Source organism: Leptodactylus fuscus, chromosome 4 (assembly GCF_031893055.1).
Source record: "Leptodactylus fuscus isolate aLepFus1 chromosome 4, aLepFus1.hap2, whole genome shotgun sequence".
NCBI classification, from domain to species: Eukaryota; Metazoa; Chordata; class Amphibia; order Anura; family Leptodactylidae; genus Leptodactylus; species Leptodactylus fuscus.
The window spans coordinates 150728629-150755415 of NC_134268.1; the positions used below are offsets into that span (position 1 = coordinate 150728629).

At 42.4% G+C, this 26787-nt stretch overlaps 3 protein-coding genes across 3 annotated transcripts; 1 reads left to right on the forward strand and 2 right to left on the reverse strand.

The window, feature by feature from the left end:
• Window positions 1–256: 256 nt before the first annotated feature.
• Window positions 257–4223, reverse strand: C4H7orf25 (chromosome 4 C7orf25 homolog). Its single transcript, XM_075271218.1, has 2 exons — window positions 4148–4223; window positions 257–1643 (listed from the first exon to the last, which is right to left on the reverse strand). The coding sequence occupies exon 2, from the start codon at window positions 1625–1627 to the stop codon at window positions 350–352; it is 1278 nt and encodes a 425-aa protein (XP_075127319.1). The 5' UTR covers window positions 1628–1643; window positions 4148–4223; the 3' UTR covers window positions 257–349.
• A 3557-nt stretch (window positions 4224–7780) lies between these two features.
• On the reverse strand, window positions 7781–17730 carry PSMA2 (proteasome 20S subunit alpha 2). Its single transcript, XM_075272225.1, has 8 exons — window positions 17635–17730; window positions 13964–14040; window positions 12714–12846; window positions 12438–12560; window positions 11093–11174; window positions 10107–10180; window positions 8150–8207; window positions 7781–8066 (listed from the first exon to the last, which is right to left on the reverse strand). The coding sequence occupies exons 1-8, from the start codon at window positions 17673–17675 to the stop codon at window positions 7950–7952; spliced, it is 705 nt and encodes a 234-aa protein (XP_075128326.1). The 5' UTR covers window positions 17676–17730; the 3' UTR covers window positions 7781–7949.
• A 388-nt stretch (window positions 17731–18118) lies between these two features.
• On the forward strand, window positions 18119–26368 carry MRPL32 (mitochondrial ribosomal protein L32). Its single transcript, XM_075271230.1, has 3 exons — window positions 18119–18270; window positions 23955–24130; window positions 25848–26368. The coding sequence occupies exons 1-3, from the start codon at window positions 18159–18161 to the stop codon at window positions 26097–26099; spliced, it is 540 nt and encodes a 179-aa protein (XP_075127331.1). The 5' UTR covers window positions 18119–18158; the 3' UTR covers window positions 26100–26368.
• Window positions 26369–26787: the final 419 nt, after the last annotated feature.

The window sequence follows — 26787 nt, forward strand, 5'->3', positions numbered from 1 at the left end:
ACTCTAATGCCTGAAATATTATGCTTTAAAAGAATTTGAAAAAAAAACACAGTGGGAAAAAAACATTAAGACTGAGGCCCTAAGTATCGAAACATGGCAACTCCCCCCCCCCCAAAAAAAAAAAAACGGCAGAAATGCATCACGTTTTTTTCGGCAGCGTTTTTCACAGAATTACTTTCTAGATACATAAAGCACTACAAAACCAAATAAGCTAAAGTGCATAGCTTCAACTTTTTATTGAACATGTTTCTGCACATGATACGTTTATGAAGCCACATAATGGGATTAGATAACAGAACATATAAGACAATCAGGCTGAAGAGATCCTGTCATAGAAACATGCCTGAGGTCAGAGCAGGTCAGAAGCCATAGGATTCTTTGGTATAGGAGTTGCGGAAGACTCTTTGCTCTCGGTAAGCGCTCGAGGTTGGTGAATAAACACACTGAATTTAACCCCCTGATTGTTGGCTGCTCTTACAAAGCCACTATTAGCAGTCATTGTGATTGCCCTTAAAGAATCCCCAGTGCCAAATATGGAGACTGAACGACTGTTAATTTTGGAGCTGGCAGTAAGTTTTAAGGCACGCTCAGAAGGTTGATCGGGTACTACATTAATTCTCTGAATAAGTGATGCCGCGCGTTCTCTCTCATTTCTTCCTCCTAATGTCTCCAATATGGACTGGAAATCCCGCACAGCACATTCAGAGGCAAAGAGCTCCTTGCCATCCATAAAGGAGTCCAGCAAAGGTAATACCTTCTCTTGCCTTTCTTGCGCTGCCTGCTCTGTCAAAACCTTCTCCTTAAAGATAAAATGGCAGCCCCCATGACTGAGGGCAGATACATAAGTAATTAATGTTGTGATGTCCAAGTTTACCCGGTTGCAGACTTCCACCTTAATCTCTCTAGGAAAAGCCACGCTGGCAACTATATTATCCCTGTCTACTTTGCCGATATGCAGAAGCTCTAAGTCATCATCATCATCCTCATCTGAGTCACTACAGCTCAGATCATTTTCTTCTTGAGCAATCTCTGCAGATGAATTGACAGCAACAATATCTCCCCGCACAGATATTCCCATCTCTTTCAGCTTCTCTGCCATAGGCTTAGAGACACTGTTATAAAAGGCAAATATGATATGAGGGCTGCTATACTGCACGGGTTGCTGGCGGCTTGCTTGCAGGTAATCTTCCGCTTGCTCAATTATGCTTTTGTCACCATATTGGCCACGTCCAATCCATATATTATGGAGAGCTTCAGCCTTCCTACCTATGGCTTTCACCCATGTGTGGCCACCATTGGCAACTACATCAACCACAAGTGTCTGCTTCTCGCTAAACTGATCACTGTAACTGAAGACATGGAGAACACTGACCACATCTTCAAGACTCTCGGCTGACTCGATAATGGCTTGTAGGTGAGTGAGATTAGTGCTTTTTAAGTGAGACTCTTTAATGGCTACTTTCCCAGCCTCCACTTTTTGTAAGAATTTGAGTTCTGCCCTTAGTTTGCTGCATAGTTTTGCTCCACCTTCAACACCTCCAGCTCGAGACTTTGAGAGGACCTCTGCTCTCTTTATTAGTTCTTTGGCAATTCCTATCCGATCACAGAGCATAGAATCCACAGACATGATGGCAGCATCATTCCTAAAAAGTAAAGAAACAGATAAATAAAGACTGCAAATAATAAATTCATGGGTACATCATATTGAACATCAGTACAATATCAGCATAGTATTCAGCAAGTGGAGAAAAAAAAAAAACTATTTTACCATTGTACCCCATGATAACCTAGAGAAGCCACCTCCTCTGTAAAATGCCTTTGAACCTTATCCTGAAGTCCCAACCAGTGCCCAAGCTGTTTTGAGAGCTGAGTGATGTAGCTTTTCTGCACAGCCTCTGTGTCAGTGATCCTCGGCTAAGGCTAGGCTAGGTTAGTCACTACTTCCTGTCACTGCTCCGTGTTTTTACACCCTGACAAAAAAAAAAAACGCAGTGCAAGTGCCTCCAGGATTGTAATGGCAGTGCTGGTCCTCTCTTAGGTATAGCAACAGGCAGGTGACCAGGATGAAACAAGAAATAACCATTGTTAACCCATCAGATGCTACAGTCAGTCTGTAGTGACCACAGCAACTAAGGGGTTTGACAATTGTACTGCAGCCCTCCAATGCAATCCTGTGGATGCCAATGGGTTCTGGTGACATCCGGGTCTTTGTTAAATATTAGATTACAATATTCATGATATGTAAGGATTAATTCTATGAATACATGGATGTGGGTAGACTTCTTTTAGTGTTTTCCAAATAGATCTGCAAAGAGTTTTGAGGCCTGCTGAGGCCAATCAATGGTTCGAACTCCAGAAGAAACCCGGGAGGGGACAGCCAAGTTTTGTTTTTTTTAATTTATCGATGCCCTCTGCTGATTTGAAAGTTAAAGAGGACCTTTCACCATTTGGGGCACATGTGGTTTAATACACTGCTAGAAGGCTTTCCCTTTCTGTGCCCCAAGTGAAGAGTACTTGGTGAAGTTGGTGCCGGTACTGTAGCTCTTCACTGTCAGAAGGGGGTTTCTGACAGTTAGTCAGGAATTCCCTTCCTTAAATTAGCGTCTATAGCGCTGTACTGTGAGAGCAGTGAGGAACGTCTCCCTCCCTCTCCTCACAGTGCTCGTCCATAGACAAGTACTGGGGGAGGTGGCATTCCTCACTGCTCAGCGTCATCGCTGGGTGGTAACGAACGCCCTCTCTCACAGTACAGGGCTATAGACGCTGCTGTGAGGAAGGGCACTCATGACTGACTGTTAGAAATGCCCTTCTGACAGTGAAGAGCTACGATACCGGCACCGATAGCTCTACACCGGGGGCACAGAAAGCTGAATTCAGCGCACTGTCAGCTTTCTAGCGGTGTATTAAACCGCATGTATCCCAAATTGTGAAAGGTCCTCTTTAAAAGGGTTGACCATTTTTGCCTGGACAACCCCTTTAAGCGGACAGGCTCTCTGTCTTTCAGGTCCTCATGGTGACAGAGAGCTGAACACTAGTGTGAACGTAGCGTTAAAAGATATAGGCATCACAATACAGTGACTACGGGAAAATTGTTAATTTTTAGAGATGAGCGAGTAGTATTCGAAATATTCGTAATCGATCGAATACTAATAGCTATTTGCAGTAAATATTCGATTCAGAACCAGCGTTGATTGGCCGAATGCTGTACACTGGCCAATCAACGCTGGTCAATGCATTCCTATGAGAAAGAGAGTCAGCTCCCTCGTAACAGCAAGCTGCCAGCTCTCCCTTCCGACTAGCAAGGACGAGCCCGCGGCAGAACCAGCGTTGATTTGCCACAGGCTCGTCTTGCTAGTTGGGAGAGCTGGCAGCTTGCGGTTACGAGGGAGCTGACTCTTTATCAGCGCAACTGCAAGCGCTGTGCAGTTAAAGCGCACGGACTCCATTGACTATAACGGGGTCCGTGCGCTTTAACTACACAGCGCTCCTCCTAAACACTCTCCTCCTGCTACTCGTGGACTTGGTGACTCTCCTTTAGTCGAATAGTGCTTTCCCCTGAAACGAGCATTTTCTCCCATAGACTATAACGGGGTTCGATATTCGTTTGAGTAGTCGAATATTGAGGGGCTATTCGAAACGAATATCGAATCTCGAATATTTCACTGTTCGCTCATCTCTATTTTAAAAAAAAAACAAAAACCCAGACTTTATTTATAAACGTGGTAAAACATAATTAAACCAATATAAATATATTGCAGTAATCGTTATTATTATTAATATAATGTACAGCACCATGGAATTGATAGAATCATGACCAGCACAATTAATGGTTGCCTATAAATTAATACCACAGCGATGTAGCAGAGCTGACAGTCTCTACACCAGAATAGCAGAGTCCTGTCATTCTAGCAGTGACCTAATGGGGTTTACCTTCACCCCACACCCCGGTAAGCCCCATGTACAGTGACGTACAATACACATGTATACTGTTTAGTGGATGATACAGCACAGTCCATATCATATACTGGGCGGCTGCGCGGTCAGGCCCCGGACACTGCCCCAGTGAAGGCAGGAAATAACTACTCCCACACCGTCATGTCACCGCTGTCTGTAGAATTACCGGCCCCGGTATTATGGGTTTCCTCACCTTTGCTGCCACCACACATATAGACAGCAGCACAGGAGTAACCGGGTCCACACGACAGGCGTCCTGAGAACTGCGCATGCGCTGTCACTGACGCTCTGCCTGACGGGAGTGTTATCAGTTGGGCGGAGTTCATTCCCGAGGTGCTCGTATAGGAATTCTGTGATGTGTAGCAGTGCGCCCCCTGGCGGCCTCATGTGGTACACAGGTATGAGAAACATGGAAAGAGCGGGAGATTTTCATTATTGTGTTCTTGTCATAGAAATATGTAGATCAATGATAGGACCTGCTACCATAGAGGCTGCTAATAGGAAGCAGAGTTGCTAACCTTTCAGGTTTGCTACACATTTGATATCCCAATTTTATACTTGTAGGCCCCCTCACAAATTCTGTACTCATGCAGGTAGACTTCATGTGGCATATTATTGGGGCACTATATACTTACACATGGTGTGTCTATAGGATCTCTGCACAAGTAAGAACCATGGGTCGTTCATGAACAAGCCAGCTCTGTGATGGCTCTTTGAAGCGAACAAGGGGAGTGGGCTATTGCCTGGAAGCCCCAGCTCACTTAAAGGGATTCGATCATTTGAATCCCATTTTTTAAATATTAACACATAGGAATACCCTTAAGAAAGGCTATTCTTCTCCGACCTTTAAGTCTTCCCCGCACCGCTGTTCAGTAGATATTCCCAGTTTTCTTCTGTATGCAAATGATTTTTCTTGCAGCACTGGGGCGTCCCCAATGCTGCTTGAAAAATCTCCAGCGCCGGCCTGTTCTTCAAGAACACCTTTCCCTGCATCTTCTTCTGGTGCTGGTCTGTGGACATTTTCTTGTGGCTGCTTACACTTACATAAAGACTACACCCCCTACAGAGCTGATACAGCCTCCAAATGGGTCACAGTATAAGGGCCCGTTCACACAGAGATTACAGGGGCGCAATCTAGCACGTATACATGTGTCAGAGTTAGCACGCTGAAATCAGATTCCATTCATTTCAATGTCGGGTTACGGACCTGTAACGCGCATAATTTTGCGGCCGCAAAACTACGCACACAAAATTACGCGCATTATACGCCCGTAACCAGACATTGAAATGATTGGAATCTGATTTCAGCGCGCAAACTATGACACGTGTATACGTGCCAGATTGCGCACCCGTAATCTCCGTGTGAACGGGTCTTAAGACTAAGGCCCCACTGGGCGGAAACGCAGCAAAAAACCACAGCGGAAAAAAAAACGCAGAGAAAACGCTGCGTTTTAAGCTGCAGGAAAAAACGTGCATGCATCTGCGGATCTCAGTTTTGTGCTGTAGAAATTCATAAGTTTTCTGTTGAAATTTTTCATCGCGTTTTTGCTCGAGTTAGCTTTAGCCTCAACCAAGCAAAACAGTGAGTTTTTGTCTGCGGATTTTGATGCTTTTCCACAGAGTTTCCACAACACATTTATCATGCTGCGGTTTTCACACTCTCCATAGAAATCTATGGAGGAGAAACTCAGCATTTCCGCAACTATAAGTGACACGCTGCGTTTTTCAAAAACGCAGCTGCTAGGATTAGACAAAAGTGCATTCACTATGCTGGTACTGTAAAACGCAGCGTTTTTTTTCCACTGCGTTTCCCCAGTGCCCAAAAACTCTGTGTTTCTGCCTAGTGGGGCCTTTTTGCAATAGTGCATGTGGCCCATTTGAGAAATGCAAGTGTGAAAATTGATCACAAAGTGATTGAGATTGCAGAAAACACTGCAGAAAATATCCAATGGTACTTTTTTTTCTTAAATTAAGTCTCTGGAAAAGTTGCTTTTCTGTTTTAGTTTTGACTCATGTTAAAACCTCAGACTAAAAACAGCAAGTCTATTCGGTCTTGTGTGTCCTTATCTTTTGCAGTAGTTATTTCTCAGCTTTTTCTATACTGTGTGGCCATGGCCTTATGTACAGTTTGACTGGAGACATTTGTTTATAGACTTATTTCTTTCTCCCCACTGAAATAAACACACACACTTGAGTTAAGAGCTTTGTACAAGAACCATATTATAGCCCCTGTATGGAGCCATGATGGGACTGCCATAGAGGTACATGAGGCCTTTATTTCAGACAGCTGAACTGATCTGCCTAGTTCAGTTAAGCCCAAGCAGTTCTGTGAGTAAATATACAGACTTTTCCCCAGCAAAAACATGACTGTCTAATATGGCTCCAAATACTAATCCAGAGTACTGCTTATATTTGGAATATACTTCAAATAATAAAACACACAAAATCAGCAACACCTTAAGAACTCCAAATGTGAATGTACACCTTCAGCTGTAGTTCCACAGCAGTTACCAAAGGTTGCTGACCCCATAAAGTATATATGCAGATGTTCACAAGTAAACACCCCCACCAATGTGTCCCAGTAGCACAACTAACAGAACAGATGAAAACTCAGCTCCCAATCTCTCTCTCACAGAAACACTTTTAAGGGGTATTCCCATCTCCTTGATCATATTCAAACTTGTATAGATTAAGACAAGTGAAGGCAATACTTTATATGTTGTATTCTGTTTGCCAGATACTGTTCACTGTGCCACCGCAGAGTTTACAGCTTGTTGCCTAGGTTACAGACCACCTCTCTGGTCGGGCTGATGATTCAGTCCCTGTTCCCAGCCACATACATTTTCTCTTTGTACAATATGCTCATCTGCTGAGCCCTAATAAGCGATAGAATGGTGCCCTGAGCAGTGCCTATTGAGTACATCGCTGGGCTAAGCTGAAAACCAGGAAGTGGAGAGGGAAGGGAGACAGGAGATCCTTAGATGGGAAAGCCACTTTAAGGCTGAGGCCCCACATTGCGGAAATGCAGCATTTTTTGTTCCAATTTTTGTTGTGGGATTTTTGAGCCAAGTCAATAATGACTGCAAAAGGAATGGAAAATATATAGAAACCTTCTTACACTTCTACCTTTTGCTCAATCCACTCTTGGTTTTGGCTCAAAAGATCGCACAAAATCTGCAATAAAAAAAAAAAAAAAAAAAGAAAAGCTTACTCAACCTGGGGCTTTAGCATTTTACGGAAAAGCAGCTTTTTTTGTTGCCTTTTTGAGACAAAGCCAGGAGTGGATTGAGCAGAGGGCAGACATACGAGAACTTCCTGGATATTTTCCATTTCTTTTGCAGCCATTATTGGCTTTAAAAAAAAATAAAAATAAAATAGCTGCGTTTCTGCAATGTGCGGACTTAGCCTAAATTAAAAGTGGAACAGCAACAACTGGACAGCCGTATCGCTGTGGGATAAAAAGAAAGCTGACCCCTTTTTGGTAAGGATTATTTATCCTGAGTCCTTAAAACGGAGAAGGACCTTTTGCACGCTCAACATTCAACCTGACCACAGCCAGGCAGAATATGGGCAAGTAGTGGAGAAGCTCATCGCTCCCATTCACTCAAATGGGAGCACTCAAGATAGCTGAAATATGGCACGCCGCTATCCCCGACATCCCCATTGAGGTGAACGGGAGTGCTGACAGTCACTAATCCCACCCACATTAAGCTGAACTTGGAACACATGAAAGGTCCTTGTATGCCGTTTTCATGGAACAATGCCTTTAACTTAGTGTCACATACAAGTGTTTACCAGTCAGCAAGAAAAGGCAGCATATGAAAGCTTCTGTTTCATGTTGTTTATTGTGGTTAGATCCATAATCATTTTTAAAAAGATCTGTTGGACAGGTAGAAATAAGAAAGTATGCAAAAAAATCTGCAAAGAAAACCATTTTGAATCCTTTAGTGGCAGAAAAAAAACTACATCAACCGACCACCCTAACTGGAAGCCATTTATGCTATAGCTGCCAGGTAATCCTTGACTTCAGCAGGAGTAAGTCGCTTAAATCCACTTTCATTGCAGATACCAACTTCAATATTGTCTTCTGTCATCTGGCCCTCAAAGCTTTCCTGTTGGATTACATAGAAGTAGTATTATAATACGCTACTGCATTCATGGCATAAACACATCTCTTACTTTTGTAGTACAATACCTTCAGTGTTAAAATTGCTGTGTGAATGGCATCTTCCAGTTCAAGATCTTCATTATATCTACAAGAAAAACAATTGCATTCCATATTTAGAGACTAAAATATTTATCGCAGTAGCAAAGTGCATTTCCAGTTTAGAGGTATGCTTGTAAATATATGGTTATGTTTGTATGGAGTCTGCCAGATATTCCTCAACCAAGTAATAAAATGCTAGCCGTAAGAAATACCAACTATTACTTCTATAGATCGATATCCCAGGAGACCTTTTTAAAGGGTTTTTCCCCCATGAAAACTCCAAACCAGAAATGCTGTAAATAATATTTTTGTAAAAGTATTGTGCAGCGGTTCTAATATATAAAATCATCTCTTCATTTTTACTTCACTGTCTTTCTCAGAGCCTCCGAGAGAGTTCAGAACATCATTATATTTCTATTGGCTGTTCTGCATTAAATACAGGATCACTATGCAGACAAATGGGGTAGAGTGACTGAACATGAGATGCCATGGATATTTAAGAGCGTGACAATCCCCTTAAACCCCTTCCTGACATCCACTGTACATGAATGGTGAATGACAGGTATTTAAACATGGCACCCATTAAGAAGCTGGGTTGGGCCATATATGCATAGTCTGCTGTTTTGCAGTGACTGCAGAAACTTAAGGAGACTTCTGCTCTATGCACAAGATAAGGAAAAAAGTATTACATCGCCTGGGGTCTAACTGCTGGGCGTTCCAGCGATGTGTGTGAGGGAGGGGGGTGAAGACTTGAGTATTGGAGGTTAAGAGGACCAAAGGTTCCCTCTTGTCTCCTCCTTGTCAATGGAGCGTCACGGTCCTTACACAATGAGATCACAAACATTTCGTCCCAATGCATGGTATGCTAGGCCTACCATAAGGGCTAGTTCACACGTGGGCAAAGGGGCGGATTTTGACAGCGGATTTTGCTTCAAAATCCGCCCCTTTACAATGGTGGTCTATGTAGACCGCCAGGCTTTTTTTTTCCGCTAGCGGCGGGCTGCCGCTAGCGGAGAAAAGAAACGACCTGCCCTATCTTCAGGCTTCCGCCCCCGGCAGCTCCCTCCTATGTCGGCTCATTCACTTGAGCCAACAGCGGAGGGGAAAGCCGCGGCCGCGATGGTCGCGGCAGGCGGGTTTTGACATGGCTTCACGACTGTTATGAATTTATGTTCACATACTATGTTACACTGCTCTTGCCAGCAGCTTATCTCAGAGAGATAACAGACCTGGCTTTATCAGAAGCTATGTAAACACTCAGCTAATCCTCAGTTAATTCTGTACATGCATTTGCTTGTTATCTGATCTGCTCTAGGCAACATGCTGACACAATGACATGGGGGAGAAAGAAAATCTAATTTGTTGCAAAATTCTAAAACAACAACAGCTATGGAGCTGATGGGGATCATCGGCGCCAAAAACACGCTCATTATATGGCGTCCCAGCGAGCTGCAGGAACAACCACGGGCAAAGCACGAGGAATGAGTTCAGCGGCAGGCCAGCTTAACAGCTGCCGAAACGTCGGAGCAGGCGAATCATCTACGCCAACAACACACAGACGAAGTTGCAGGCAGAGACACAAACGACATACAAAATACACGAGTGCAAAACTGGGCAATTTTTAGAGGGCCACTACACAAACAAAAAATGAAATATACCCGTGCGAAGCCAGGTCCTCCTGCTAGTGATCATATATTAAAGCTCCTTGGGCCACAATATAGTAATCCAAGAAATGTTCTCAAAGTTTTTAATTTTTGTAAAGGTATTTAAAAAATGTTAGTACTATTATGAAGTAGTTTATCTAGCAAAATAAATGAACCCTAATAGAGCTCTGTGAAAAAAAAAACAATAGCCCTTCCTCTGTCCTATCATTTCCTTTAAGTATGCAAAGTTCAACTTGCTATGAAAAAAAAAAAAAAGCATCATGATGAAGAAACATTTGTACCTTTTTTCAAGGAAAGTTTTTCCATTTACATAATTTTTTCCCATTGCTGTAGCCTTCCATGCAAAATATGCCCCCTGAAAAAGAAGAAATTATTAATTTAATGGAAAAGTTAGTTGCATACTCATCATAACTACATGCAATAGTTACAGAAAAGAGTAGACACTCAGAAATAGCCAGTGATGAACCTTTCAGGTCCTGCGGCCTACGCTGAGTTTTCAGCTGTAAATGCATTTGCACATACAGCTGAATGAAGCATTCACTCAAAAGAGGAATCCTGTACCAGATTCCCCATTAGTGAGCGATCAGAGAGCTTGGATGGGGAGATGGCGTGCATGCCAAAAGAAAGGGTTCTGAGTGCCCCCTCTGGCATGCGTGCCATCGGTTTGCCATCATAGTCCTACGGTGTACTTATAGATCACGCATGGACATACTGAAGAAAAAGTATAGTTGTGCATGTAACTCAAGGACAGCTTAAGTCTGCTTGAAAAGGAGCCATTCCCATAGGCTAGCTTCACACAACTGAAACTGCAGTTGATTTTGAGGCTAAGGCCCTACATGGCATCCCGCAGAAAAAAAAAAAAAAGTGCTGTGGGAAAAACAGCAGCAGCAACGAATCACAGTTCTTCCTGCAGCGCTTTAAACAAAGTTTGCAGAGGTTTCCTCTGCAGACCTTTGTTTCAATTATACCTATAGGGAAACATTCAGTGTTTCCGCAGGTACAACTGGCATGCTGTCATTTCCAAAACTGTGCCGGTTTAGGAAATCGCTGCATGTCCGCACCAGTGTTTTTACTGCAAAGTGGGCATGGGATTCGCTTTACACTGACTGTAAAACGCCGCAATTTGCCTGCAGTGGAAACACTACTGGGAGCCCCCTCCCATTGTTTTCAATGGGATACAGCAAAGTACACATTTCCCCCTTTAGCAATTTAGGACATGGATGAAAGGAGTATAAAACACAAGCCAATATCCATTGATATTACTTACAGAAGGATCAGACTGGAATAAATATGGTCGTTCTTCATCCCAACCAGCAATTAATAATGAGACTCCAAATGGGCGTACACCACTAAGGGTTAAAAGGAAGAGCAAGTTACTTTACAACCAACTGTACTCTTGGTACATGGTGTGTGCTGAAGTTAGGATGTCACATATAATACCACTGTGTGCCTACAAACACAATTCTGGACATTACTAACGCTCTAGCAGTCTCACCTTTAAAGGGGCTTTCCAGCTTCTATTTTTATTCTTTAATACTGCTGCTACTATTACGGCAGGTGTCTGTCAGGGGTCAAAGGGATTTTCTGGGATTGTAGTATTGATTTCCTATTTTTCAGATAGGCCATCAATATCAGGACAGACAGCTCAGCTGTTTGAGGAGCCCGCAGTATTTGGGTAAGAGCTGTGGCCTCTTCACTGAGTAGATTGACAAGCTCTACTGTCTTTATTTTGGCATATCAATGGCTAATCAGTCTTAACATTTTGTTTGCAGATGGACTGTTTCAGCATGCAGTTTAGTCACAGTTTGCTATGTGCAGAATAGATTTTTAAACATATTGGTGAATAAAAATCTTGTCTTCTGTATCCATGTGTTTGAGAGTACAAGCTCTTGTTGTACTTGATGTTTGTGAATATATATATATATATATATATATATATATATATATATACACACACATATATACACACTGTATATATAAATTATGTGTGTGTATTTTCGTTTTTAGGTTTAGAAAATGTAGTATAGCGAAACCTATGATGGAAAAGACATTGCTAGATCCCAAATTGCAGTGACAATGATCTTCTAGATAAGTGGCACTCAAGCAAAAGGAATTATAAAGATAAAAGAAACTGAACATCAGTAGGGAAAAAAAAAAAAACATCATGGGTGGTCTTCTCACAGAAAGTCTTTTGCATCCTTAATTCTAGCATATCAATGGCTAACCTATCTTAAGATTTTCTTAAGTCTTTTGTATCTGGAAAACCACGAGGTCTGCGATGTCTGGCCCACTGTGGACAACACAAACTTACACTAGGTTCACACCTGCAATTGGGGATCCCCGAACAGAAACCTATTTCACTTAAAAAAATGGTTCCTGTGGAAACCCACAGACCTCATAGATTATAATGGGGTCTGCCGGGTTTTCGTCCAAATGCTTGCAGCACTTTTCTCTCTGAATTTTGCAAGTGAAAAGGGGAACGAAATCTTCAAATGGAGTTTCAGTGCTGGTGTGAACCCAACGTTACAAACAAGTGCCCAGTTTCAAACACTGTTCAAACACTGTCACATGACGATGTTTGAGAAATGTAAAAAGTAAAAGATGGAGCTTACCCAGACTGTGTATATTCCTGCATTACAGAAGCCACTCGCTGTACTAGCTGTGCCGTTGGAATAGGTTCGTGATACACAAGGTAATATTGCTGGGCAAGTTTCCGGGCCCTCTGAATAAGAACTCTAAGAAGGTGAATTTAAAAAAAGTAAAAAAAAAAAAAAAAAAAAAAAAAAAAGTAGAACAAGACATAAGTAAATGGATCATGCCATGCACATGTATTTTTTTTTTTTTTTTTCTTAGAAAATCAGTGATAGTTGTGAACCAAACAATGTTACCTGTAATCCGGGCCCATGCCACTGTACACCATGCCTATGTGTTTGGTGATTGGTTCCACTTTATGTACACTTTGCTCATCATACAATATGGATTTCTGTTTTTTCTCAGTTGCCAAAACGACGCCATTTGTAGCTTTAAACAAACAAACAAACAAAAAAAAGCAGGGAATTGAAAGGTTGCCAAAACAACATAGTACAAAGTTCCACACATTGCGGAAAAATCTGCATTACGGTTTTAGAAATTGCAGCATGTCAATTATATCTACAGAAAAGTCGGCAGTTTCACTATAGGTATAATAGAAACACTAAGTCCACAGAGGAAACTTCTGCAGACTATGAAAAGCACTGTGGGAAAAACAGTGATGTGTTGCTGCTGTGGTTTCTCCAGCAGCACTTTTTTGCTGTGGCCATCTATATTGGGCCTTAGCCTAAGGGTGCATTCACACTACAGATACGCTGACTGATTCTGAACGTTAAAAACACGTTCAGAATCAGCGCGTATAAAGCAGATCCCATTCATTTCAATGGGAGCCGGCATACGAGCGCTCCCCATTGAAATGAATGGGAAGCGCTCGCGTGTACGGCTCGGAAAAGGGCCGAGCGCTTACGCTATGTGAAGGGGCCCATACACAAGCTGTACACGCGAACGCTTCCCATTCACTTCAATGGGAGCGCTCGTAGAGAAAAAAGCAGCCCATTCATTTCAATGGGGAGCGCTCGTATGCCAGCTCCCATTGAAATTAATGGGATCTGCTTTATACGCGCTGATTCTCAACGTGTTTTAACGTTCAGAATCAGTCAGCGTATCCGTAGTGTGAATGCACCCTAAGAGGGATTTTCAGTCCCTGAATAAAATTTTCATACAGATAACCTAGCCACAATATTGTAAGAAAGTAATTTTGGGTGATGCATATAGGGTCTTATTTGCAATTTATTTTCATTTTTTAGGGTTTTATTTTTAAATATCCACATAAATGTAGAAAATAAGGAGGGGGGGGGGCGTCATTTTTCAAATTTTAATAGCACACAATACGATTTCTAAATTTTTTTTTATACGTTTCCCCTATCAGGAACATTTTATTTTTTTATTTTTTTTTTTAACGTATGGTGAAGTTGTGTGTGGTTAGGGCTGGAACCTGTGATGTGGGCAGTCTGTATATTGAAGAATATTTGGGATTCTTCTACAACTACAGCGAGTAGATTTGTGTATCCTAAACTGCACACTAGATGACTAGTATTACATGACATACCTTTAATTCCAACAGAGGGTGCTCCTGCAGCTACCGCAGCCAACGCATATTCAATCTGTACAAGTTTACCTGAAGGACTAAGGAAAGAAATGGTTGTTTTTACAAAAAGTTTTTTTAAAAAAAGTCCTAAGTACACAGAAAATGTTGCCCAAAGGCTTGAGGGCATTTTGACAACTTGTCCTACATGATCATCATACAATACAATCCATATGACCAACCAACTAGCTGGCTCATATTTCAGTTTTGCACCTCAAGGTTTAAAAACAATAATTGCCCTTTATCAAGGCCAGCTCATGCCCTCTAGTACCTTCCCCTAAAGAGAGCCATATACTAGGTAGATATAACAAATGCCCATGGTTGCTGACCCGTGCCCTAGAGTACAATAGCACTTCCGTTTTGGACATGATCAGTCCGAACTAAAGTGCCATGTGAAGTTTGCCTAATAAGTATTTTAAAAGAGGTGTTACCTAAATTGCCATTTATTGTAATAGAGGAAAAATGCCCAATTAATCCACATTTTGATTTAAGTCATAATCACCGAGCCCTAGCTCACATATAAAGAGGACTTATGTCCTCAGAGACATACGGTTTTATATACCGTTAGAAAGCCAACCATGTGCTGAATTCAGCACACTGTCCGCTTTCCTGTTATTTGCCCCAATGCTGGAGATAATGGTGCCGTTAATTTTGGAACCGATCTCAGCCCACTGTCAGAAGTGCACATGAGCCTGACCTATCAATGGAAAAAGACTTTTGCTGAATAGAGCTGTCTTTTTCCATTGAAGAAACTTGCCTTCCTGGTCCAGAAGGAATAAGGTCGTGCACCCCTTCAGGTCTCCTAAAACAATGAGCTTGAGTTGGTTTAACTCTTTTCTATATCTGACCTATCAGTGTTGCTAGTTTAATATGCTTCACCCTGGTGACAGACTCCCTTTAAGGGGTCTTACCATTTACATAGAAATATACTTAAAGGTTAAAATGTGTGGGCCCCAACATAACAAAATGCTACTCATTCTTCCCCTGTTCCCTAATATTTGGGTGCTAATGCTGCCTCGCTCCAACCATCCCTACACTTCCTGCTATCCTCCAACGCACAGGAAACCACTAGAGATGTGTTCTCAGCCAATCACTGACCAGAATACTGACTTATCCAGATAAGTGATTGGCTGACCAGGAACTTCTAAGTGTCCTGAGCGTTGGACCCCAGGAAGTGGAGAAAAGCAAGAACCTGGGCAACCTAGAGACAGGTGAGGATTATTTTGTGATGTTAGGACCCCTGTGATTAGCCCTACTCACTATATTTTTATTACCTAGAAAGCTCCTTTAACTTTTATGGGCATTACAGAAACAGTGCAGTATAAACTGCAAACAAAAGAAGTACAATGTATTCACTGAATTTTACCTCAGATTTATCAATAGTCGTCTAGGATTTCTCAGTTTGCAAGACCGTAAAAAACTGAACAAATTGCATCAATTTTATCATAATCTGACACAAGGGCATGAGGACCGACTGAGATGGGCGCACCCCTTTAACCAATCCCTTTTAAACAAAATTTTGGAAACAGTAAAGGCACAAAAGGTGTCTAAACCGCATAGTATCTAATACCGGATTTACCTAGGACATTTTACTTAAGGCTTAAACTTTAGTGGCACTCCGCTCATGGTCAGTAACAATGTGTAACATTAAACCACATCTTATTATCGGTGGAGTTTGCCGCCACTGAACCTGAGAATGAATGGGATCCAGTACTGGTGTAAATCAGCATGTACTATACATAGCCATAGATCTGGTCACATGACCTGTGAGGCCCTAATTACAATGTGGGATTGATAGGGCTGGCCAATTAGTTGAAAAATGACCAAAAACGTCCATCAATCGGACTAAGTCTGAATCAAAACGATTATACTCTGGGGTTTCTTCAGACCCTAAAGTATAATCAGTGGAGGGCCATGAAAGGTGAGCAAATAAAAAAAATAAATATTCATCTCACCTGGGCTCTGATGCAAGTATTTGTCCTCTTGAGGCCTCCTGAATGAGGTCAGGGACTTGTGATTTGGCCTCAGAGGTCCCCTGATGTCATTCAGGAGTCCTGAAGAAGACCAGTGCCCAAGCACAAGGGACATGAGTAACAAGGAACTAAATAGAGGAAACATGAACCTAACCTTATAAAACTAATTTATGTTCAGAAAACGTTAAAAACTTGTATCAGTTTGTACATCTCTAAAAACAAGGTTGTGACAAGTGTCAGAATGTTCTTAATGTCTATAAAGGCCTGCTTTTCCTTTCCAGCACAGACTACAGTGTACCCAGCCTCCGCCCTGCTGGACAGACTGAAAGTGAAAGCTAAAGAGCTGTGTCATTCCTCCTCGGGTAATTCCAGAGATGAAGGGAGTTTGGTTGTATTCCAAAATGAGAGATCCTTGGAGATTGACGCCAAAGACCAGAGCTTGGGCACCAAAGTCTGAGTGGAGTTCTGTATACCCCATTCACAGGCTTCAGAAGATAGTCAGCATGTTGGTTTTTCAACACTGAAATATTACATTGTACTTCAGCAGCATTACAATAGACAGAAGCCGTGCAGACGGGACAGAAATCCAAGTTTATGAAACATATCTTTAACATCCACATCAGATTTGCTTATTGCAGATTCTGACTGTGCCAATTGTCTGATGACCTGGTTTTCAGGGCTGGGAGTTTAACCTAAGTACAGGTCACCAGTATCATAATAGGTGTCCAGCACTGCTGGTCTAGGCAGTCTCTGACACCAGGATCCACATATGTAGGGGACACAACGCTCTGCAGGCATGGCCTTTTTCCCATGAGAATGACAGTGAGCACAGCCATATCCCATGGAATCCATTACAAGTTTCTAGGCCCTGTTAAGCCAGTGGCATCAGTCACACAATGGATCTGGCGGAGCAAGCTTCTGTTATAAATGACATTAGTGTGAATTTATACTTAAATTGTTTACATCGGAGACCAATTTCTGTTTAAGGTCAGAATAGTGCAGATTACAGCAGCAATTTCCAACCTCTAAGGAAACTACAAGTACCAGCATGCCATGATTATACCAGAGTGTAATAAAACACATCTGAATTCAGAAAAAAAAAAAAAGAAAACTAAATGTGATGGTCAGACATAAGGGCAGGTAGACAGCCACATTATCTTTCCCTCACAGTAATCCTTTCCTATACGATTGGCTAATCTATTCCTCACAGTTATCAGCCTCATTGTTCAGGAGGACTCGGTCATTGCTGATCGCCTCTGGTTTCTCCCTATACACCGAGATCAGGGCCCATTATAGCTTAGCATTGTGAGCAGCAGTAATCCATAGCCATGTGATGGAGAATGGAGTGGGACGTGCCGCCGGCAGGGCACCGCTGATTGCCCGCTTCCTTACAACCGCCCCCGCAGGCAGACATCAGCCGTCAGGGCAGTGGTTTGGCCTCCATTTGGCGCCGCCACACACAGAGGCCCTCTCAGCCGGCGCATCTCACAGCCAGAGGCCGGTATCTGGCAGGGTGACTCTGCAAAGTACCGGCCGAGCGATCACACAAAGGGATGCTGGGCCCAGAGACACTGCTAACGAGGGTGACATTGCCGGCTGACAGCACCGAGAAGGCGGGCTCTGTCACACAGCAGGCCGGCCATGCTACAGCATCCCACTCACCTGAAAGTGGTCAGAGAAAAACTGTAGCCGCGCTCCGCCATCTTCACTCCGCTCCTCCTCTATGAGAGCAGCACGGCGCACGCGTCATACGTCACCTCCGTCACATTCTGCCCGTCCCACCCCAGCGCGCAGTGCCTCATGGGAAGTGTAGTTTTATCAAGAGAATAGTATAATAAGAGTGCGCGGCCCGCACCTCATGCTCGCGCTGCACATTCAGAATGGATTTCATATAGTTTCATATATCTTTTGCTGAAGTCACACTTCATGTCCCGCGTCAAATGAAATACATTAGCCTCGGAGAGATTTACTTATATACATTTAATAGACGCGGTACACAAAGTAGTCATTATTTACTAGCAGAACTCATAGGAGCGTGCTACAAAGCACACCAACGTAGTCTACGTCCGCGTAACGTAGAGGCATTGTCAACAGTCGCCATATTATGGTTAGCAATGTCACGTGCCTTTTCTTTTGCCCATGCGCGAAACATAGTTCAGGGTGACAGATAGGAGGTCACTGAAAAGATGGCGCTGTCCGGTGGACCGGCTGGAGGAGTGTTCAGTTTGCTGCTAAGATATTGCCTGCGAGCAGAACAGAGTCTCCTGCGGGCTCTAGGAGTGCAGCCTGTCCATCCAGGTACCGACGGCCATATTAGCAGAGGGGTTACTGACTGCTCACGTGTGCTGTATGACTGAAAGGTGGCATGTAGCGTGTGAGGGGCATGTGTAGGGCATGTACTATCGGTATACAAGTAGATCAAGACCTAGAGGCTTTGACTAATGCATATATGTAACTTTGCTTTAGATAACACATTGCTGCAGCCATAGTGTGGGATTCTGAGGTTATGGCATTTGTTTAGCTTGCTTATATAGCGCCAATATATTCTGCGTGGCTTTCCAGACATCATTGCTCACTGTCCTAAGGATTGCTCACAATCTAAATTCCTTATCACTACATCCTTGGAGCATGGCATGAAAAGCACCCAAACACTCGGCCACTGTGTTGTATTATTTGTGCCAAGGCTTTTCTTTCCAACAAATAGGACCTTTCGCTAACTCCAACTCTTTGCGCCCTACATTGCCATTAGAATATTTCCTCTCGACCCTGCTGTTCTTGAGCAATCATTGCTATTTGTTTCAGCACAATTATGCTATCTAGTGTCAAGTGGGCGGTTCCAGACTGTCTGATCCAGTGCAGGGCCTCCCACTTAATACATAAACAAATTAGCATATTGTTGCTGAAAGTAACTACCCTTATTGCAAGAGCAAAAAATAACTGCCATAAATTCGGAAGCACAATTCGACAAACCATTGAAAAAGGAAAAAAGCTTCAGCACCAAACCAGAATGAATATATTCAGAAGTGCAGCACCTAGAATTGGAGTTTGTGGAGGTGGAAGGTCCTTTTTAACAAGAGTGTTTATTTTGCTATAACCACCAAGGCTTATGCTCATTAAAAAGGGTAATCTAATGAAACACACCATCACTTATCTGCAGTTTAAAGTGGCTGTTTAGGAGCTGGACATTTGATACAGATGACCTATACACAGGATAGGTTATCAGTACCGGATTGCTCAGAGTCCGATATCCAAACCAATCAGCTGATGTGGCCACTAGAAGCCATGTTATTAGGTGAATGAGAGCAGGACTGCAGAAAAGTGGTCCCCAAGCCCTGTATGTAAGTAATGTGAATAAGTAACCACCACTCCATTAAATGGCTCAAATGGAAATAGATCAGTACAGCCCTCCATCACTCCCTTAGATGTGAATGAATTAGTAATCACATGGCCAATATCACACAGCAATGTTAGACTCTTTTCTCTAATGTAAATAAAGAAAAAAGATATTTCCTAAACCACTAATTTAGTATAGCAGCTTGTTTGGCACACATGCAGTTTAGCCCTTTTTCTACCATTTTTATCATATGGATAGCTAGCTTTTAATGAACATTAATACAAGTTAAATTTTAGTGCACTTTTTTTCTTTATTTGTTTTGTATACCCCTGGGTGCATTACCGATCTATTCAATCATTTTTGTTTGTCTTTTCTCTAAAGTATCTGGTGGCTCTCTTCATTGAATTCAAGGATGGACACAAAAACAGCCAAGTGCCCGCAGATAATACACCTACCGTATTTTTTGAACTATAAGGATAAGTTCACACAGGGTTTTTTGGTCCAGAACCTGAGGCGGAGGCTGCTTCAGGTTCAGGACCAAAAAATAGGTAGCCGCAACTGAATGCCAGTGCACTGCACCAGCATCTAGCCGCGCACTCCGCTCTGGATTAGGCCCAATGAATGGGCCTAGTCCGGAGGAGGGAGTGTCTTCAGGCCGAATTGCGAGGCGACTCAGTCTGAAGAATGAGCAACTCGCTTCTTTCTTTGCTGCTCCTGGAAAAAAGAACTGACCAGCTCCCATTGATTTGAATGGGAGCTGTCTTTTTGGTCAGGATTTTGAGGCGGATGCGGCCTCAAAATCCTGACCAAAAAAGCCTGTGTGAACTTACCCTAAGAAGCACTGAACCATAAGACGCACCCAGGTTTTAGAGGAGGAAAATAGTGGAAAAAATATTGAAGCAAAAAATGGTAAAATATTTAATAACATACAGGAGTTTTAGTCTGGCAACGGCTGCAGGGCCGCATTAATAGGTGTCCCTGCAGTTGTACGGGGTTGCATAGGGTACGTTTTTGTTATACTATTTTGGGGAATGTTTATTGCTTAGATCACTTTTTATTCAAGTCAGAGACGAAACAGCCAAAAAATACGGTGGTTTGGCACTTTTGATTTTTTTTTTTTTTTTCCCCCGCTATGACATTCACCCTATAGGAAAAACATTTTTATAAGTTTGTAGATCAAGCATTTTCAGATACAGGAATACCTAATGTGTATGTCACAGTAATTTTCTATTTTTATATGTATTCTAGGGAAAGGGGGTGATTTTTGAAAAAAATTTTATATATATAATTTTTAAACTTTTTTTTTACTATTTTATTATCCCCTTTAGGATCCATTAACACGGAGTAAAGTGGCGCTGATTCTGGCACGATAGCTCATGGCAGAATCAGCGCTGATAAAAAGACTTCCGTTGAGTGGGTTCCGTCTTCTGCGCAGAACACATTGATATCAATGGGTGAAAAAAAGTGTCCCATTGATTTCATTGTGTACCTTGCGGAAAACGGAACTCATTGAAGTCAATGGGAGTCTGTTTTTAGCACTGATTCTTGCACGAGTTATCGTGCCAGTATCAGCGCCACTTTACTCCGTGTGCATGAACCCTTAGGGGGCTTAAACCTGCAATCATTTGATTGCAAGTGCCATAGACTGCTATACAACTGTATTGCAGTCTATGGGAGATCCTGTACATTAGTACAAGATAGTTAATACTTTCCAGAGGGGTTTACAGGTAGTAATGCTGCAGTCAGTGGTACAGCGGAGCCCCAGTAGCTATGGCTCCCAATTGGCAGCAGAGCAGCCGCCATCATCTTTACAAGAACTAGAATCCTCTGTAATAGCACGGCGGATGTCTTAATGGGTTCGCTGAGACACCCTCTCCTCCAAGCACAGGACCCGCACATCGTCCTACTCCTGCCACTGCAGGAAGCCTCACTGTATTGTGCCATTCCTGTTATTCCTCTTAGAAATATATGAATAAATTGACATTTTATGGTGAAAGGGTGTGTCCCTACACAGTCTGACAGCACTAATGGGACTGTCACTGCACTGACATTGGTCGAAGTAGAAATGCCTAGTTGTCAATTTGTAGGGCTCTAGTAGGAGACTTATTTGCATATTTATAAAAAGCAGAATTTCTCGGCATTGGAATCTCTGAGCTGTCCTACCCTTCTGTGTATTTAGCTTATTACTGATGTTCTTGCTGACAGACTCCTTGTAAACAGAGATTGTCACCAAGTCTGAAAAGCCCAATGATAGGTGCTGTCAGTGATAGGTGCTGTACCCCTGGGAATGTTTGTGTTTTTCTTACCCAAATCTGTCCAGCCATTTTAAAGATTTAATCCCTGTTAGTGATGATGTAAATTAGGGTATACAAGCCAAGTGGGCGGTAACACTGCATGACATACAGCACATGGAGACCCCACATCCCAGAGAAACCACTTGGCTAATATACCCTAATTTGTATTAACACTAAAACTACTTATACCTTTGGAATGGATCAATGGCTTTGGATAAAGAAAACACCAAAATACTCAAGATGACACTGTTTATTCAATGAAGTTGGAATTTTCAGACCTGGTGACTGGTAATCTTTAAAGGGATTCTATCATTGGTGTCACTGGTTTTGATATAAAGACATTCCTGGACAGTCTTTAAAAAGCCTATTCTACTACTACATTCTTTTTTTCGATTCTTCCCACCATTCCATTGTAATCCTGGTTAATTACTTTATGTAAATAAGCCCACCGAGCACCCTGGGCGTTCCCCAGGGCCTCCGAGCACCCCCCACGTCATACCTTTATTCATGCCCCTCCATTGCTTTTTTTTTTTTTTTATTAAATGTAGATTGTGAGCCCTACATAGAGCTCACAATGTACATTTTTTCCCTATCAGTATGTCTTTTTGGAATATGGGATGGAAATCCATGCAAACACGGGGAGAACATACAAACTCCTTGCAGATGGTTTTCTGCCCTTGGCGGGATTTGAACACCAGGACTCCAGCGCTGCAAGGCTGCAGTGCTAACCACTGAGCCACCGTGTGGCCCCGCTCCTCCATTGCTTGTGCTCCGTCTGACCCTTCTTCTACCTGGATGTTCTTCCGGCCAGATCACGCTGCTGCATTTGAATCCTTTTGCATGCGCAGTTTCGTTCCATTCAGAGCGGTACTGCGCATGTCCAAGCGCCATTTATTGTAGTTCGCTATAGAACTCAGCATATTGCTCAGTATGCTGGCGTTCTGACGCGCAGTACTGTGCATGTCCGAGTGCCATTTTGGTGTAGCTCGCTATAGAACAGCATACTGGAAAAACATCCAGGGATGTGGAGAGTCAGACAGAGCACGAGCAATGGAGGGGTGTGAATAAAGGTATGACGTGGGGGTGCTCGGAGGCCCTGGGGAATGCCCAGGGTGCTCTGTGGGCTCATTTGCATAAAGTAATTAACCAGGATTACAACGGAACGACAGAGAGAATTGAAAAAAAGAAGGTACCCTGTTTCCCCGAAAATAAAACATGTTCTTATAATTAATTAGCTAACGAAATATATGACCTTTCTTATTTTCGGGGGATGTTTTATGCAGCTGCTGGAGCGGGGATCAATCGGCAAACGAAGCCGGGGAACAATTAGCGGCTCCGGTTGTATGTGATCCAGAAGGTGAAGGGGGGGGGGGTGTCTTATTTTCGGGGAAACAGGGTAGTAGTAGAATAGTCTTTTTAAAGGCTATCCAGGAATGTCTTTATCTCAAAACCACTGACATCAATGATAAACTCCCTTTAAAGGGATCCTATCATTGGATACCCTTTTTTTTCCCTCGATAATACGTCGGAATAGCCTTAAGGGTGCATTCACACTGAGTAAACGCTAGCTTATTCTGAACGTAAAACACGTTCAGAATAAGCGGCGTCTAAAGCAGCTCCATTCATTTCTATGGGAGCGGGGATACGAGCGCTCCCCATAGAAATGAATGAGCTGCTTCTTTCACTCCGTGCAGTCCCATTGAAGTGAATGGGGAGTGCCGGCGTATACGGCAAGCTCTGCTCATGCCGGAGCGTACACGCCGGCACTCCCCATTCACTTCAATGGGACTGCACGGAGTGAAAGAAGCAGCCCATTCATTTCTATGGGGAGCGCTCGTATCCCCGCTCCCATAGAAATGAATGGAGCTGCTTTAGACGCCGCTTATTCTGAACGTGTTTTACGTTCAGAATAAGCTAGCGTTTACTCAGTGTGAATGCACCCTAAGAAAGGCTATTCGTCTCCTACCTTTAGATGTCTTCTCTGCCCCGCCGTTCGGTAGAAAACCTGGTTTTCTTTGGTATGCAAATGAGTTCTCTCGCAGCACTGGGGACGCCTCCAGTGCTGTTTGATTTATGCTTACCTATGTGTCCTTCTACTGTGACTATCTCTCTTGGATAATAAACTTATTTTGGCGTGAGCTCGATTTCTTTTTTCTTTTGTATTTTTTTTATATATATTTAATTTATTTTGTTGGGAGTCAGCATTTTTTACAACACAGTATACATATCATGTTGTCAGTATATAATATGTGAGACGCTTTTATTTAATTATTGTAACAAAACAGTCACTTTTTCACTGTATAAAAGATCACATCCATATGTGTGTTGTATCTTATTTTTGATTACTTTTTCAGCTTTTGCTCTCCAGGCTCCATTGGCCTGTCCATCTGAGGAGCCCAGTGAAGATACTTCTGATAATGTCCCTAGTTTTCTGGATAGCATCTTTTGGATGGCTGCACCTAAATCTAGAAGAACTATTGAAGTCAATCGTTGCCGAAGAAGAAATCCTAATAAGCTTTTAAAAGAGAAGGTATTAAAGTAAAAGTTTTTTTCAACAGTATATATGTCTACAAATATGTTCTTATGGTGTTGCTATGCAGACTGTGACAGTAGAATGTAAAGAGGGTTATAAACTGGGAAATGCCTAGTAGCTATGGATGCTTTTTTGGCGCTTTGGGGTTGTAGGTTGTCGTGCTCCTTTTTTTTAAAATTCCTCTTCCTTTAGTTCAGTGGTTCATATGCATATACACCGAACCCTTCTTTAGTGATAAATCAAATATGATTTTTTTTTCCAAATTCAAGACATAGGTATATGTTTTTTTACTGGTACACAAAATGAACCGTACATAGGGCCTAGGGTTCAATCAAAGAACCACTGCTTTAGTTAAAAAAATAAATAAATAAATAAATGAGAAAAACATGTAGTAAAGCTAGCCATATACATTAGTATTTCATGAGCTGGAATGGCTGGGTATGTAAATGCTGTTAACCGAAAATATCAGTGCTTGGCACAATCGGCTGGTTTTGGCTGATCATTCCCCAATTTGTACAGACTCATTTTGTGTTTCTTTTTTTTTTTTTTTTTTTTTATTAATACCAAAACAATCTGATTGGACAGTTTAGTTGTCACTGTTGATGATTGGATCATCAATCAGATAGCTAATCCTAAATCTAATGTTTATGACAACTTTACATATTATCATTCACATCCATGGTATCTCCCATTTTCTCACACTCTGAATGCGTTGAATGCTAGTCATGAGTATAAGGTTAAGGCCCCCATGTAGAGAGCCTCAGAAAAAAACACATCACGTTTTTTCCCGCAGTGCTCTTTAATAGAAGGTCCGCAGAGTTTTTCTCTGCAGAATTTCTGCTTCAATTATACCTATAGGGAAGCTGCTGGCGTTTCTATAGTTATAATTGACATGCTGCGACTGTCAAAATCATAACTGTTTTGGAAATCGCAGCAATTCTGTTGCGCATATTTTTCTGCAACCAGTGGATGAGATTCGCAAGAATCCCATCCACTTTGCAGGGACTGTAAAATGCTACGGTTTGATATAAGCCATGTGGGGACTCAGCCTAAGGGTCAGTTCACACGTGAAAACCGCCTAGCTTATTTGTGCGAGGTAAAAAACCTCGAGGAGTTTTTTTGACGCTGTTTTTTGCATTCCGCGCGGTTTTTGACGAGGTTTTTGACGCGGTTTTCGCTAGCGGTTTTCGCTAGGGTTTTTTTTCCTATATGTGCTATAGAAACTGCAGGCGAAAACCGCGCGTTTTTTTGCAAAAAACCGCGCGGTTTTGTGTGCAAAAAACCGCGCGGTTTTTTACCGCGCGGTTTTCGCCTCCCATTCACTTCTATGCAATTCTTCAGGCGTTTTCCGCCTGAAGAAAGGTCATGTCGCTTCTTCAGGCGGAAAACGCTAGGAGGAAAAAAAAAGCTAGTGGTCTACATAGACCACCATGTTAAAGGAGAGGTTTTTGAAGCGAATTCCGCTGTCAAAAACCTCCCCTTTGCCCACGTGTGAACTAGCCCTAAAAGTCATACACTTGCATCTGTTTCTATGTGTATAACTTTTCAAAATACACAGGAGCTTTCTATCCAGATACCTCTTAGGTACAATTTATAGCATATTCACGGCCTTGAGTTTTTGCTAGATCTTGTCAATATATCAGTTTAGTATCCTGTTTGTTTTTACCCCTCTTCCTCTTCCTCTGGATAGCAGTAACTTTGTCCTTTTTTTCAGAATAACATTGATACATGTCCGGAATGTGGGCATCTGAAACTGAAACATGTGCTGTGCGGATACTGCTATGAGAAAGTTCGCAATGAAACGCATCTCATCAGGAAGGAAATACAAATCATGGAAGGGGGGCCTTTCAAGGCCCCCACTGTCGAAACAGTAGTTCTCTATGAAGGTGAAAAGCCACATCCTGAAGACGAGGGAAAGCGGATTATAGAGCGAAAACGAAAACGCCCATCTTGGTTCTCCTATTAAAATATGTCTTTTCACTTTGCAATGTCATAAACGCTTTCAAAATTAACTGGACAGTGTGCCGTTAGACTTTGGTTGCCCATTCCTCAAATCTGGCTATGTCATGCATTCAATTTACCTATTGTGGGAATATTCGATCTTTAATGATACCTGTATTAAACTCAGTGACTGTTTTGTAGATCTGTAGTCTGGTGACATTATTTAATACTAAGGTACAAAGCACTTCAGGTTTTGATTTTATAAGAAGTATCCAAAGTGCCAACAGAAGACAATTACCAAAAATTGATGTCTTGAAGCAAAGGCATTCAATATAGTGTTTCGATATTGTTTATTCTTAGGTCATTGTTATGCGTAATTGATTGTAAGCCAAAATCAGGAGTGATAAAAAAAAAAAAAAAAGTTTCTAATTTAGATTTTTTTTGTTGTATTTTTTCTTCTAGTTTTGGTTTACAAACACTGATTGTTAGGACTGTGCGGCAGGTGCATCCAGGGGATCAGGGTTGCAGCCTGTTCCGCTGTTACTGCTCAGTCCAGTATGCATGGGGTTAATTCCCTTGCAGCTGATAGGCGTGGTCGGTCTTCTGACTGACAGAGGTGCTAACCTATGAGCACCTGGTGTGGGCACCTGGGGCTTGCTGTTTAGACCCGCCTTCCCTCTATTTAAGGAGGCAGGGCTGTTCGCCCGGTGCCT

Excerpts from the sequence above, each read along its gene's own strand:
- MRPL32 (XM_075271230.1), top strand. The coding sequence starts at position 18,159 with ATGGCGCTGTCCGGTGGACCGGCTGGAGGAGTGTTCAGTTTGCTGCTA. Across the intron at positions 18,271-23,954 it reads AGTGCAGCCTGTCCATCCAG|CTTTTGCTCTCCAGGCTCCA; the intron begins GTACCGACGGCC and ends TTACTTTTTCAG. Across the intron at positions 24,131-25,847 it reads ATAAGCTTTTAAAAGAGAAG|AATAACATTGATACATGTCC; the intron begins GTATTAAAGTAA and ends CCTTTTTTTCAG.
- C4H7orf25 (XM_075271218.1), bottom strand. The coding sequence starts at position 1,627 with ATGTCTGTGGATTCTATGCTCTGTGATCGGATAGGAATTGCCAAAGAA.
- PSMA2 (XM_075272225.1), bottom strand. The coding sequence starts at position 17,675 with ATGGCGGAGCGCGGCTACAGTTTTTCTCTGACCACTTTCAG. Across the intron at positions 14,041-17,634 it reads TTTTCTCTGACCACTTTCAG|TCCTTCAGGTAAACTTGTAC; the intron begins GTGAGTGGGATG and ends TTCTTTCCTTAG. Across the intron at positions 8,067-8,149 it reads CAGCAATTTTAACACTGAAG|GAAAGCTTTGAGGGCCAGAT; the intron begins GTATTGTACTAC and ends GTAATCCAACAG.